Below are 15,803 nucleotides of genomic sequence, written 5' to 3'. Positions count from 1 at the left end.
GGCATGTAGCAAGACTCGGTAACTGGTATCTGTTATTAGCCTATCCCTGGGTGTTAGAGATGTGGTCCTGCCTTTCAGTAAGTAATTTCTGACCTCTTCCCCAGCAACCACCCAACTCCACTTCCAAAGAAAAAACAAACAAATCACAAGGAATGGGTGGGTGGCAGAGGGAAGGATTTATTGCCACTAGAAAGGACTCTTATGGGCTGACCGGAGGGGAGCTAGCTGAGCAAGTCCTCTGTGGCGCAGATGTTGCCAGGAGGCATTACAGAGAACACAGAGCATTCCTCCTCCCCTCCTAAACTGGCCAAGCTCTCTGCTTCTCACTTTATTCTCAATCTCTTGGGCCTTGGCTGAGTGCCTCTTTGCTGGGAAACACGGATGGTCCACATAGAAAATGCAGTCTGGATTTGAGCTCGCCTTAGAAGAGCCCTAAATCAGTCTGCCCCCAGGGCAATGACATGTTTGTCTCTCTCTCTCTCTGTCTTTCACACACACACATGCACATGCACATGTACAGATTGTACCTTGCATGCTTTCTGTATGCTTCATATTCTCTGCCTCCCAATCACTGTAAAATGACAGCTCGTGATAGAAAAATCAAAAGATCCTCTATTACTTTTCTTTACCCTAAAAAAGGTCTCAAATTCCCTTCCTAACCAGAGAGGCAGCACTAAAACAAATGTATGGAAATTCCGGATCTGCTAACCGTTGGAGTCAAGAAGACAAGTGTTGTTATTGTTGTGTGGGTGTGTTTGCCATCATCAACATTTATTCAGACCCAGGGCAGACGTGTCACTCCGCGATGTATCACCAAGCACATGAATGATGAATCCTGCTGGGTTTCAATTTTTATTGGTTCCTTGTAAAAGATGCACAAAACACATTTTGTCAAGATCTTACAGCATAGCTCTACTCGCTTTATCCATTGTTAGAGGTTTCACATTATTATTTTTAAAGAAATGCAAGATTATAACTTTTTTAAAAAATCAAACAACACAAAATTGTTGGGATGGACATGTGCAGAATCACAGTCCAGCACAGAACTGTTCCCTTACATATTAAAGGCTGGATGAGCCTATGCTCGAAACCTGGTCCTAAAATGGACCAATCAGATTCCTCCTTCCTGAAATATTAAAGCTTGAATGGAAGGTACCTGTAGCTGAGACATCTTATATCCACATCCTTGATCAAAGGCGCTCCTGTTTACATACTCGGGGCTGCTCAATTCTGGTATTTGCTGGTGCCCACTTTTCAGTTCTTCCATTGATGCTGTTACTTGTAGTAAGTATAAATTTTGTAATCAGCCTGGGCACAGTGGCTCATGCCTGCAATCCCAGGCATGAGAGGCCAAGGTGGGAAGATCACTTGAGCCCAGGAGTTCAAGACCAGCATGGGCAACAAATTGAGACCACGTCTCTACAAAAAAATTAAAAACTTATCTGGGCATGGTGGCATGTGCCTGTAGTCTCAGCTACTTGGGAGGCTGAGGCTGGAGGAGCCCTTGAGCCCAGGAGTTCAAGGCTGCAGTGAGCTATGATTGCACCACTGCACTCCACCCTGGGTGACAGAGTAAGACCCTGTCTGAAAAGAAAGCCACAAAAAGCAGATTTTACAATCACACAAACAGGTGTACAAAAATATTACATTAGTACTCTATCTGATCATAACTCTTAACGTGAGCATCCACACACCCATTAATACTTATATATCATTCTCACAATGAGATATAAAGTAAAAATATATGCAGTAAAAAAGTGAAAGTGCCCCCCACACACAAACATCTTCTTGGGGAATAATGCCATTAACAGGTTAGTGTGTGTCCTCCCAGACATTCTATGCAGCTTCATGTGTGACTTTTAATATTTATTAAGTGCCTACTATATGCCAGAAACTACATTAGAACTTTTCATTTGCTTTTTTTTTTTTTTTTTTTTTTTGAGACAGAGTCTTGCTCTGTCGCCCAGGCTGGAGTGCAGTGCCACGATCTCGGCTCACTGCAAGCTCCGCCTCCCGGGTTCACGCCATTCTCCTGCCTCAGCCTCCCGAGTAGCTGGGACTACAGGCACCCACCACCATGCCTGGCTAATTTTTTGTATTTTTAGTAGAGACAGGGTTTCATCGTGTTAGCCAGGATGGTCTCGATCTCCTGACCTCGTGATCTGCCCGCCTCGGCCTCCCAAAGTGCTGGGATTACAGCGTGAGCCACTGCGCCCGGCCTTCACTTGCTATATTTTATCTAATCCCATAATCTCATTGAATTCTTGCAATACTTCTGCAAGGCAAGCATTAATATCCTGTTTTTACAAATGAGAAAACCAAAGTGGGAAGACTTTCTTAGTCCAGCTACTCTTACTTATCCTAAAAAGCCATGCAGTCCTGTTGTCACCCCTAACTAAATGGCCCTCTAATGGGAAGAGATGAAGACAAAGTTAAATACCATGCTTTGATCTACTGACTTGATTTTGCCCTGAGTGAGCGGCGGTATCGTGCACAGGAGCAGAAAAACAGGAGGGAGCTGTTAGCTATCTCAGAGTTGTTGTGTGATCTTTGTCCCCCAAAAAAACTTCACTCAGCAAATAAGTCAATGATCAGTGATTACCTGCACTTTCTTTCTCTGACTTCTTTGGTTAGCTCTTCTGCTTATTGAAACAGGTAAGCAGAGAAAAGTATTTAAAAATAATATATCTCCCTTTCCCCTAACTTTTCTTGCTCATTTTCCTTCCCCTCTTCCTTTCTTTCATAAGTGCTAGTAACAGAGATAGAAGACTCCAACGCAGGCAGGACTTGAGGCCAGGAGTTCAAGACCAGCCTGGCCAACAGGGTGAAACCCTGTTTCTATCAAAAATAATAATAATAATAATTAGCAGGGTATGGTGGCGCATGCCTGTAGTCCCAGCTACTTGAGAGGCTGAGGCATGACAATCACTTAAACCTGGGAAGCGGAGGTTGCAGTGAGCTGAGATCACACCACTGCACTCCAGCCTGAGTGACAGAGCAAGACTGTCTCAAAAAAGAGAGAGAAACACCATTGAATGGGAGAGGAGTGTCTAAATATTCTAGCTTTTTAGCAATCCTTGGTTTCTTTCTTCTGTCCTCATTACTGGAGTTTTAGCAGCCATTGTAATATACAGATAACATGCACCTGTAACTATGTGGAAAACATGAGATAGAGAATCTGCAGATGTGAGTCGCACTGGGCAAAGAGGGAGTGTCCTATAAAACCTCTGAGGTGGAACTCAGGTAAAGTGCATTCGTGTTCTTGGTGTGTCAGGAACTAGCTGTGAACCTAGGGCTCATTATGCAACTCTCTGAAGCTCAGCTTTCTTCTTCATCAGTAGGAACGGTAACCCCTGCCTTACTATCCCTCCCTAGCAGGTTGTTGTGAAAACCCAATGAGATCAGCATGTGAAACTGCTTGGCCAAACTGCAAGGAACTAGATAAATATATCACCATTGTTATTCCTCAGCTTTTGTCCTGCTATTCCTCAGGCCAAGATTGTAAAATGTAGCCATTTTTTAAACTCAAGCAGCAAGAAATGGCCTTTGAGGTTTCTTTCTTCTTTTATTCTTCAGGTGAAATGAAAGGGAACAAGATATTCAACAGCAAGTCTCAATGTATGGTGTGTAACAAACACACCCAGCCCCACAGAGGCAGCTTCCCTGGGGCAATCTCAGAGTTTGCTCATGGGAGGGGCAAAACCAGAGGAGAAATGACAGCAGGTGTTCTTGCATTGCCATTCTTGTCCAGGCTGATCCGCTTCCCACAGAGAAACAGCGCCATTTCCAGAATTGTCAGGCCAGCCCTCCTCTTTCGGGACCAATCACAGCCCACTCAATAAGGTATTAACCCTGTGGAGCTTTCTGTACTGCAACATACCTCCCAGTAAATGGGCTTGGGCTTAATCACTCAGCAGATGTGAGGATGCAGGTAGTACCTATATCAAACAACCTTGAGAAAGATGACGTGCAGGTACCAAAGAGAGAGGTAATTCCCCTGTAAGAGTCCCCTTTGCTAACTCACTAATGTTTCTCAGTCCCAGGAAGCCAAATGGCATTGCAGTTAACATAACCTTGGTCTTTTGGCAGACAAGAAGTGGGGTTTCTCTTCTACCCAGTAGCAGAAGTGTCCAGGTCTGAGGCTTGTTCTAATGATGTTCCTTTTTCCCATCAATGAAATGGGAAAATAAGATCTTGGGGTGTTGTGGGGGGATCTTAAAGATTAAGTGCATGGAAAACTCTCAGCACACTGCCTGACGTGTAGAAAGTATGCTGAAAATGTTAAATTGTGTCTACCAGAAAGCCCTTCAGGGACTCCCCAATTTGATCCCTAAAAAAACCTTGACCTGAGGTAGAAGCTGAGATCCTGAATGGATCCTGAATGGAAGTAGCCCTGTTTTACATGATGTAAGAGCAAAGTTTCACCTGTTTGCCCACACGGGAGGGAGCGAGCAAGGAAAGAGAAGAGAGCTGCATGGATGAAGACCTTGCGCAGTGCAGTGACCTCTCCTCAGCGAGCCTGCCCCCAGATCTTCAGGAAGGTCAATGAACTTATGATATTTTGTTCCAAATGCAGGCGGAGGGGTGGTTAAGGCACCAAATTTCACACCCATGCTGATGTGTATTGGAGCCAAAGTCACAACTGTGAAAGCAGGAAGTGGACACAGAGACAAGTTTGAGGCACAAAGCTCCAGGGACTCTCAGGAATAGAGGGAAAGTCTTTGAACCTCCCCGCCACCAAGACCACACAATAGGAATACAAATAGGAATTTGGGCTAAGTCTAATTGGATCTCAAAAAAGCCGGTGGCTTCAACTGACAATGGGGTACATCATTATTATCATCATGATCATCATCATCACTGCCATCACCAATATCATCAAATGACATTGTCTGCCTATGGGATGCAAAAAGCTGATTTTAAGCAACCAAAGCTGGGGCCCTAGAAGCTAACACATTCTTAACCAGGGCTGCATTACCTAAGAACTTCTGTTTTTTCACCTAACTGATTGTGGAAATATAAAACTACCTCTACGCTCACTATTCCCCATCAGTGAGTGTCTGTAAGTTATCCCTTGCCTTTTCCTACTCTTGCCAGCCATTTTTCAGTCCACCAGCAATGGCTTTTCCTGGGTCTGGAAGTCTCCCAGTCTCCCACTTAGGTGGCTCACTATTCCGAAGCTACTTGTCTGCACTGCAGTAAGCCCCCAGTTATAAATGACTTACCTGCTGGCCATCATTTTAATGTAAATGGATTTTAAAAAGCAGCAAAGGAATATATTTTCATTTGGAGTTAAAGCATCCATTTTTTATTTGAGCATGAGCCTGGTCTAGGAGAGATGGCAGAAGAATGGCTCCAAGGCTAATATGGTTAATGATTATGATGGAGATCCCATGAGCAGCTGATATTTCACTTACAGCCATCTCGATCCGGGCTTTGCTGGCTGCAGTACTTTCTTTTTTTCACAGCTACTTCCATTAACACCCACCGCCTATGATGGAACCATTATGATAATATCTCTGCTTTCGGCAGCCTCGACTGGTCTTGACACATTATCACCCTAAGAGCTTAGCCACGTCGCACTAAGTCCTATTTATAATAACCTTTGGCAGGAGCCACCAAAATAAAACCTGGTACTTATGAACTACCTTTCATCTGAGGAAATCAGAAAGCTTTATAAGCTTAATTAAGCTTCAGCATCTATCTGACTGATGAGATATGTGGGGCCTTGGAAAGCTAAGGAGGCACAGAATCACTAATTGTGCACTGGATAAATCTCTAGGCAGCAATGAAGAACAGAAATCAACAAAGAAGAATGAGAGTCACCTTTTTTAGTGGGAGTGTTTGTTGAGTGAAATTTTTCAGGGTGGGTTGAGACCAACACCCACAGGTTATTGATGAAGGGGCCATGGAGGGTCTCTAATGAGGGGCCTCTCAATCTAGGGAGGGGGCCTGAGATTTACTTCTTTTGCCAAAAGAGGATTAAGCTAATTCAACACACTGAAGGGCTTTCAAGGATGAAGAAATCGAGCTCCTGAAAGATGTGGTAATCTGCCTGTGGGCACAGGGCTGTTGAGCTCACACACTGTTCCCTCTACTTGACTGAATCTCACACCCCACCTGGATACCTACACCTCCCCTTCAAGACTCATCTTTAACACCTGCCTCCTCAGTGAAGCCTTCCTGGACTTCCCCAGCAGAATCAGTCACTCCCTATTCTATGCTCCTCCATGTGCTTTCTATTTCCCTAATAGCTATAGCAATTGACATTTATTGAGGCCTTTCTAAGTGCTTAAGGTACATCTCATCCATACAATAATGAGGCAGATACAGTTACCATCTTCATTTTACAGATGAGTTAAGTAGTCTAGAGAGGCTAAGTGATTTTCCCAAGATGGTACAGCTCATAGGTGCAAGACTCAGCCTGGCTGCAGAGCACATGTTCCCAAACATTAAACCACACGACTTTCCCAGTAGCCCAGTTGTGATGGAAGAGATCTGTTTATCAGTCAGCCTCCTTCCTTAGTTCGTGAGCTCTGATATGAAAGGGTATGTCATTTAGGAGATTTGGGGCTGCAAACAAAGAAACCGCAACTCAGAGTAGCTTAAACCATAGGAAGTCTAGAGGAAGGACATTTCATTTCCAGAGTTGATTAACTTGGGGGCTTGGTGACATCAACAAGGATCCAAGTTCTTTCCGTCTTTCTACTCTGCCTTCCTGATTGTGTGAACTTAGTTCCCCTTGCATTAACATGACTTCCTCAGTTCCAGGACTCCCATCCAGCCTTGCCATATCTTTCTTGTGTCTCTGTAAGAGTACAGATATATTTTCCAGAAACCTCCCACTGGGCTTCCCCCGTAACGTTCACTGGCCAGAATCATCTCACATGCCTATACCTTAACCAGTCACTGCAAGGAATTGAAAGCACCATGACTGGTTTAGCCCAATCAGGATTCAGCATCCCTTAAAGGTCAAAGGCACAGAGGATGAAGGTGGAGACCTGCCAAGAAGGAGGAAAGGAAGGTGGAGGATGAAAAGAAGACAACAAACATTCCCTGATGCAGGTGTGAAGGAAGATCTGATGCCCAATCACTTATTCCTCAGTCCTTTGGCCTTTACATGTGGGCAATAAATGTCTGTTGAACTAAATTATAGCACAGAAATTCATGTTTCCAAATGCCCAGTCCAGAATTCTTCCCATCATACTCTGTAATCAGGACTGAAATATGTGTTGGCAACTGCTCTAAAATTTACTAAATTGATTCACCAGTGCTCCAACCTTTAGATTCGAGTCTTTAACACTAGTGCCTGCAGGAACGTTTGCAAAGCAGGTCCAAAAGAGAGCTAGTTGGAATAACGAGAATTGTAAAAATGTTAGTCTCACCATAATTTACAAGGTTCATGTCAACTATGACTTTCTTTCCAGAAACACAATATGTTCTTAAAACATATTGTTTTGAACAATTGTTTATTGTTCAAGCAGGTAGGTTAATTGCATTCAAAGATTACTGTATTTCCTGACCTCCTTCTAGCTCTCCAGTAGGATGTATCTGGAACCAGGCATCAATATACCCGCCCTTGACAGCTGGGAATGTGAGAATGAGATCACTTAAGCAATTTTTGGAAGACCCAGATCATAGTCAAATAGAGATACCAAGAAAAGGAAACTGATCCCCAACCAGAAACATCATGTACCCTGGGGTAGAAAAGATGGGAAGGAGGGAGTGTCTTAGTTCAGGCTTTCTATAACAGAGTGCCATTGGCTGGGGTAGTTTAAACAACAAACATCTGGCCAGGCGCAGGGGCTCACACCTGTAATCCCAGCACTCTGAGAGGCCAAGGTGGGTGGATCACTTGAGACCAGGAGTTTGAGACCAGCCTGGCCAACATGGAGAAACCCCATCTCTACCAAAAATACAAAAAAAAAAAAAAAAAAATTAGCTGGACGTAATGGCAGTGGCACACGCCTGTAATCCCAGTTACTTGGGAGGCTGAGGCAAGAAAATCGGTGTAGGTTGCAGTGAGCCGAGATTGTGCCACTGTACTCTAGCCTGGGCGACAGAACAAGACTCTGTCTCAAAAAAATATATATATACACACACACACACACATACACATACACATACACATATATATACACGTATTTTTTTATATATACGTGTGTGTGTATATATACATATATATCTATACATGGAGATTGGGAAGTCCAGGAACAAGGTGTCAGAAGACTGGGTGTCTAGTGAGGCTACTCTTCCTGGATCATAGGCAGCGATATTCTTTCTGGGTCCTCACATGATGAAAAGAGAACTGGAGAGCTTATTGGGGTCTCTTTGATAAGGACACTAATCTCATTTATGAGAGCTGTACCCTCATGATTTAATTGCCTCCCAAAGACCTTACCTCCTAATGCCACCATATTGGGAGTTAGGTTCTCAACATATGAATCTATGGCGCGGGGAGGAACACAAATATTCAGTCCATAACAGAGATATATAAATAATAAAATTATAGCCCAGAGGGTTAGAAAACTCCCCAGGGTCAAACAGTAGTGGCCAATGTAGGAGTCACACCACTTTAACGGAATACTATACTCATCTCTGACATCTTTTTTCCCCTCCCTTCCTTTTTGTAGAAGTATGTGGAAGGGTACATTTGTAGGCCTCTGTTTTTTCCAGGGGCTTATAACTCAGGACATCCAGAAAAGGTCAGGATTGAAGAAGGCAGAGTAGTGAGAGGAAGCCAGAAGCTGTCTGCCCGAGGCTGACTGGAGGCCCTGGGCTTTTAACAAGAGTTACACTGGGAACCTTGGTAGAAGCCAGGTGGTCCAGCTCCATGGGGAAGAAATATTGCAAAATTATCAGGAAAGATACCATTTCAGGCATCAAGCAGGTGCCTTGAGCTGGAACACCACCTGTGTTAGGTCTCTCAAGACCAAGTGAGGCTTGATAGAGGCCAGCAACAAGAGATGGAGAACATCCCCATTTGAGCAATGAAACAGTGAAATAGAAAGGAAATAGAAAGCAAAAAGAACAACAACAGCTATCATATAGTGAACACTTAGATGGTCTTTTAAGCTCTTTAAATATAAGCACTAATTTAACCATCACAATAATCTATAAGATTTGTTCCTATTAATTACTAGTAATCATTAGATACTGTATATTGTTATAATTTTTGTTAGTAATACTAGTAATACTATTCTTATTGCATTTTACAGATATATCCACTGAGGCACAAAGGGGTTAAGTGACTTATCCAAGGTCACATGGCTGGTAAGTGACAGGACTGGGTTTTCAATAAGACAATCTGGCTTGACAGTTCACACTTTAAACCATTTCACTTGGGAACAAACCCCAGAGAATAGATGAAACCAAAATTTCATCTGAGTTGAATCTATTTTGATTTAATATAATAATTTCTGCACCTGACATTTCCCTAGCAATTTATAATTTACAAAGGGTCTGGTCCCCATCACTTTGGAATCTCAGCCCTGCCACTTCCTTGCTGCATGACCTCATTCCACTGACTGGCTAAGCTTCCACTTCCCCATCTGTAAAGTGGGGATAATAATACTTGTTGGGAGGATTTCATGAGATAAAGCGCATGCAAGGTTTAGCTCCACACAAAGCCCATAATAAGAGCTCAATAAGTGTTTGCTGCCACTGGTGCTGTGGTTATTATTAATATTTCACTTGAGCTGCATGACAACCCTGTGAGTTCGGAAGGATTTATTAACTTATTTCTCAGGTTCCGAAACTGAAACTCATAGAAAGTAAATAACTAGCCCAAGGAACAAGCCAGAAAGTGCTAATGCCAGACTTGGAAAATATTCCAACTCCAAGCCTCCTCCCCTGCTTCTAACCCTCAACTCCACCTCCTCTCTTTTCCCCAGGAGGCACCATTACATGAACTAGATCATTCTTCAAACAGGACTGTGGGAAAGTTTGAAGATATTGGAAGTCCAGGCTCAGGGATAAATTCTAAAGAGAATTAAGAAAGTCATAAAGGTGCAAATAGTTGCCCAAGCAACTGCCAGAGGGCAGAAGTGACTGAGGTTGCACATGGTGATTAACTATGCTACCCCATAGAGCCAAAGTGGTTTGGCCACACACAGGTGGCAGGGGAGCGTCCTCAGGCCAGAAAATAAAGGAGAATGGGAGTATTTTCATCTAACAGCTAAAAAGAGGCATGTTTTTAAACCCTGTCTCAAATAATCAAATACCATTCCAAAACTGCATTCCACTTTGAGGAAGGGGCAGTGTTTGTTCCTTTGGTTTTCTGTATTTGTGCATTTCAATTAATTTGTTAAAGTTTCAATTAATGCATCCTGTTCTTGTACATGATGCATTCAGTCCTATGGCTATAGGCAAAGGGCTGCTCAGTGATAAAATTAGTCCATCTTATGAGGTGTACGGTCTTAGTCAACTTCTTTAAGCCTGGTTTTTGTTTTTCATCAGTACCAGTAATATGATTGGGAGATTCCAGGATTTCTAGTCTCTGGACTGGGAGCCAGTCCTCCCAGAATTAAAATCATGTGCTTCCCCTCACATCTGTTATGCAGAACCCTCACCGATATTTTTTCTTTTTAAAATTAATGGAAGTTCTTATTTTGTATTCTTTAATCAGTTGAACAATAACCCGCAACCCTTGGACCAAATTATTTTGTATTCTTTAGTAGTAAGGTGTTTAATAAAAAAAAAAAAAAACTTGATACATGCTACTTGCAGAGCTTCATCTCATTAGCATTCTAACGATGTATTCAGCAAACTGTTGTTGAACACACACGAAGTGCCAGGCACTGTGCCCAGGCAGCCATAAAACAATGGACAAGACAGGCTCCCCAGGAAGTTTACAATGGTAGTTACTTACAGCTTTTGTTAGCTGCCAAAAAGACAGAGACCCCAACCACTTTGGATTTCTCCATACCCCCTAGGACATAGCTTGGGACATAGTAAACATTTAATAGTCTTCCGAGTTTAACTTCAACAATCAATCATTCAGTTAAAAATGTATACTTTTCTCCAATTAGATGCTACGCTACTTATGCCCACTAGGTGGCGATCTTGCTTATAGTTTGCCCACGCTGAAAGAGGCTGCCTTTCAAATACATACATATCCCAGTAGAAGTTAAACCAAAAGACAAAAAAATTAAATTTGTGTGCTTATTTAGTGTAATATACTATGTTAGGTGGTATAAGAAATAAAAGGTTAATAAGATGTAGTCCTTGCCTGCTAGGGAAAGACGAGGAGCTTGCACAGGGCAAAAAAATAAGACCTTTGAATGAATTAATATATTTTGATGTAACCATATGGAAGCCATAGTAATCTCATTATCAGATAAGAGTTATAAAATTGCATGATAAAGCCACCATGTGGTTGGGAACAGATTCAACAGTTCAGCCAATATGTACTTAACCACACCAGTGAAAACACTTGACCGTATCCTGGGTCAGTGCTGGAATACTCCAAATGTGGTTTTTTGATGCCTCTGTTCAGCCATAAACATAAGAGTGTCTGCTCTATCACCCTACAACGTTTTTTCTTTGGAGAAAAAAACATAATCAGTGCCAGTTGATGAGGTAGTCCAGTTGAAAACCTTCATATGCACCTGATGGGGAGACGAAAGGAGAGAAAAGATACACCATGTAAGGAAACAGATTTCAAACTCTGGCCTTTGGGAGGTGGATTTCACCACGCCCCTGATCTTGTGTCTACCCTGGGTATCTCAGTGTGGATCTGGGACTCATTCTGAGGCAGAGGAGTAAGGGAGAGGGCTGACTGGCATCCAAGAGTTTTCCTAGTAAATGTAACCCAGAGGTGGCTGGAAGATGTGTTGGGGTGGAGAGGTTGTTCGTTTTGTTTTGTTTGCTCCTTCACCACCTCCCCGCCCACTCTCCCCCCACCACCATTTCTTTGTTTTATGGCTGCCTGGGCACAGTAAATCAAATGCAGTATGGGATAGAGGTTTTCTTTCTTTTTTTTTCTTTTCATTTGAAAACTGTTTAATTGAAAAATCACATTTGGGGAACAGAGTGGTTAAATGACAGTGAATTTCAAACTTGAGAATGCTGACTTGATTTTTAAAAAATACTGATCTTTCTTGATGGAGGGAAAATCAAGCGCATGCGGCCAGGAGACCTGAGTTTGACTTTTAGCTTCACCACTTGCTAACTGTGCAATCCTGAGCAACACCCATTCCTTCTCCGTGCCTCAGTTTCCTCATGGACAAAACGGTATCATTTCCTTCGAAAAGTCGTCCCTGACTCCCCTCTCCCCAACACGAGGTGGGATGGCTATAATCTCTCTTAGCAACCTGAGAGTCCCACTGGAATGTAAACTCCAGCAGCATGGGACCGGGATCTGTGGGTATTGCTGCTGGTGAGCAAAACCAGAACCGAGGGGCAATCGCTGTGTTGAGCGGATGCACGAATGAATGGGAGATGGCCTATGTGTTCAAGGGCACGTTCACAGCGAGGCTTCATTCCCTGGGAGTCCCTTGGGAAAGGCAGAGGGCCAATGGTGATTGGTGCTGTTGTACGTGCTCAGAAAAGGGGGTGCCGGTTCAAAGTTGTTGGCTACAGAGGGTTCCTCTTTCCGCTGGAATCACATCCTCTGTGGCTCAGAGACATTCCCAGGGATTTACATAAAGCAGCGTGAATCACCCGGACAGACACTGAGAAAGCAAAGGGACTCTGCCTGATCCTAGCCTGGCGGAGCTCGGAGAGCGGTGGAAATTTGTCTGAAGTTTGCAGGAGACCTGGTGCTGCCTAGGCGAAGGGACCAGGCGACCACGACACCCCCACGAGGGCCCAGGGCGCGTCCCTCCCGCCAGGCCCCAGACTCCAGCTCTGCGCCACCCCCTCCTACGCTCTGGCGCGGGCGCAGCCAGTCCGGCTTCCTCCAGGCCCCTGAGTCCCCGACCGAGTGTGGGGCCGCCTCTCCCTCTCGGAAGAAGCCATCGCCGCTTTAAGGGGAAGAGGAGGGGTAGGGGGCGGGGAAGAGGGGGGCGGGGAGCGGCGGCGGAGGAGGGGGAGGGGGATCCCCCTCGCTCCCACGTGGTCTGGGCGCCTGTGAATCGCGCCCACCGGAGGGTCTCACAGCGAAATACAAAAGCAGCTGGGAAGCAGCGGCGACGCGAGTTCCCAGCGCCGGGCGGAGCGCCGGACAGAGCCCCGCAGCGCCCCGCGGCTGCGATGGGGCCGAAGCGCCCGAAGCCCCGGAGCCCACCAACTGCCGGGCCCGCCTCGCCGCCGGGACCCGGGTGCCTGGGCTCGGCTTGAAGCGGTGGCGGCGCACCGGCACAGTCGCGGGAGCATGGGCAGGAGGATGCGGGGCGCCGCCGCCACCGCGGGGCTCTGGCTGCTGGCGCTGGGCTCGCTGCTGGTGCTGTGGGGAGGGCTCCTGCCGCCGAAGGCCGAGCTGCCCGCCTCCCGGCCGCCCGAAGACCGACTCCCACGGCGCCCGGCCCGAAGCGGCGGCCCCGCGCCCGCGCCTCGCTTCCCTCTGCCCCCGCCCCTGGCGTGGGACTCCCGCGGCGGCTCCCTGAAAACTTTCCGGGCGCTGCTCACCCTGGCGGCCGGCGCGGACGGCCCGCCCCGGCAGTCTCCGGGCGAGCGCAGGTGGCACGTGCCAGCCGGGCAGCCCCGGCCGGAGGAGAGCGCCGCGGTGCACGGGGGCGTCTTCTGGAGCCGCGGCCTGGAGGAGCAGGTGCCCCGGGGCTTTTCGGAGGCCCAGGCGGCGGCGTGGCTGGAGGCGGCTCGCGGCGCCCGGGTGGTGGCCCTGGAGCGCGGAGTTTGCGGGCGCAGCTCCAACCGACTCGCCCGCTTTGCCGACGGCACCCGCGCCTGCGTGCGCTACGGCATCAACCCGGAGCAGATTCAGGGCGAGGCCCTGTCCTACTACCTGGCGCGCCTACTGGGCCTCCAGCGCCACGTGCCGCCGCTGGCACTGGCCCGGGTGGAGGCTCGGGGCGCGCAGTGGGCGCAGGTGCAGGAGGAGCTGCGCGCTGCGCACTGGACCGAGGGCAGCGTGGTGAGCCTGACGCGCTGGCTGCCCAACCTCACGGACGTGGTAGTGCCCGCGCCCTGGCGGTCGGAGGACGGCCGTCTGCGCCCCCTCCGGGACGCCGGGGGTGAGCTGGCCAACCTCAGCCAGGCGGAGCTCGTGGACCTAGTACAATGGACCGACTTAATCCTCTTTGACTACCTGACAGCCAACTTCGACCGGCTCGTAAGCAACCTCTTCAGCCTGCAGTGGGACCCGCGCGTCATGCAGCGCGCCACTAGCAACCTGCACCGCGGTCCCGGCGGGGCACTGGTCTTTCTGGACAACGAGGCGGGCTTGGTGCACGGCTACCGGGTGGCAGGCATGTGGGACAAGTATAACGAGCCGCTGTTGCAGTCAGTGTGCGTGTTCCGCGAGCGGACCGCGCGGCGCGTCCTGGAGCTGCACCGCGGACAGGACGCCGCGGCCCGGCTGCTGCGCCTCTACCGGCGCCACGAGCCTCGCTTCCCCGAGCTGGCCGCGCTCGCCGACCCCCACGCTCAGCTGCTACAGCGCCGCCTCGACTTCCTCGCCAAGCACATTTTGCACTGTAAGGCCAAGTACGGCCACCGGTCTGGGACTTAGTGTCATCCGGAGGAAAAGAGAAAGACCTGGGGCTGGGGTATGGATGATGGGGGGAAGGGCCGTTGCCTCTGCCACTGTCGGGGACCAGCCGGGCAACGCCCACCCGCAAAGGTGTCTAAAAACTTCAGCTCTTCACCCACTTGCCCCTTTCTTTGAATCCCACGCTGTTTCCTTTCAAAGTTCTGGGAGGACGAACTCACCGAGGCGAGAAGTGTAACATTCCCTCCACCCAGCTTATAAAAGGATTCTTCCCTGTGCCAGCACGGAGATTGGATCCGAAGAAACTGGCTACTGGGGTTTGGCCCCCGAGTGGCCGTCCCTGTGGGAGATGTACCCCATTCTTGGCCCCCCCTCATTCCCTTTCCGAAAAAGGAAAACTTCCGTCTGAGCCGTTGAGCTAATTCTGCAATTTTCTACCAAACACAGCGCTGGTGGCCCCGGAGCAGGGCTGTGACATTGGCTGGTGGAGCCCCCTTCCTGTGTTCTCCCTTTGTTCCAGCGCCGCGATGGTGAGATCACTGTTCCAAGCAGGGGGACGGCTCCCGATAGGACAAAGAGAGCAGGACCTCCAGACTCTGGGGAGCCCTGCAGACCTTGACAATTTGCCTGACTCATTCCTGACCTCTTGTCATTTTGGCCTGAAGGCCACAAATTCAGGGCCAGCTGTATGCACTAAGTGAAATATAATGAATTTCTTCTTCCTCCCTCTCCCAACTGACCAAAATTTTGACAATGATGATATTCACCAGAAGGGGAAAAAAAAAATCAGTTTTATGCACTTTATTTTGTTTTTATTTTAATTTTTTATTAAGAAAAACTTTTTTATTTTACAGAATTTACCTTCTCTGTATATATGTGCATAAAGTGTGGTGTAAATATACTAAACAAACTTATATTTCAATAAAAGGGAGTTTAAAATTTATAATTTAATTCCTGTGGTTTTAACTTGTTTGATATCTCTGATGCCCCATCTGCTTTCAGAATAAGATTTAGGTTTTCTTTCTTGTGGATGTGCTTTTAAAACAAAGGATGCATATCCATTCCAGTTGTGACTACGGAACTTACAGAATTGAACAAAGATAAGAGCAGACTCCCTGTCCTCACTCAGATGAACCTTGGTGCTGGAAATTTGAGTTCAGCCTAGAATGTGGGGGTAGGTGGGGAGAGAGATGGA

The 15,803-nt window shown here is 47.0% G+C and overlaps 1 protein-coding gene across 1 annotated transcript; it reads left to right on the top strand.

Annotated features, from left to right (window-relative positions):
- Positions 1–13,022: 13,022 nt before the first annotated feature.
- Positions 13,023–15,559, top strand: FJX1 (four-jointed box kinase 1). Its single transcript, XM_033206094.1, has one exon. The coding sequence runs from the start codon at positions 13,316–13,318 to the stop codon at positions 14,627–14,629; it is 1,314 nt and encodes a 437-aa protein (XP_033061985.1). The 5' UTR covers positions 13,023–13,315; the 3' UTR covers positions 14,630–15,559.
- Positions 15,560–15,803: the final 244 nt, after the last annotated feature.

Source organism: Trachypithecus francoisi, unplaced genomic scaffold (assembly GCF_009764315.1).
Source record: "Trachypithecus francoisi isolate TF-2019V2 unplaced genomic scaffold, Tfra_2.0 Lachesis_group8, whole genome shotgun sequence".
NCBI classification, from domain to species: Eukaryota; Metazoa; Chordata; class Mammalia; order Primates; family Cercopithecidae; genus Trachypithecus; species Trachypithecus francoisi.
The sequence above is the reverse complement of the archived record's forward strand: the minus strand, read 5'-3'. Positions and strand labels throughout refer to the sequence as shown.

Bases quoted from the DNA above. Each gene is read 5' to 3' on its own strand.
- FJX1 (XM_033206094.1), top strand. From the start codon at position 13,316: ATGGGCAGGAGGATGCGGGGCGCCGCCGCCACCGCGGGGCTCTGGCTG.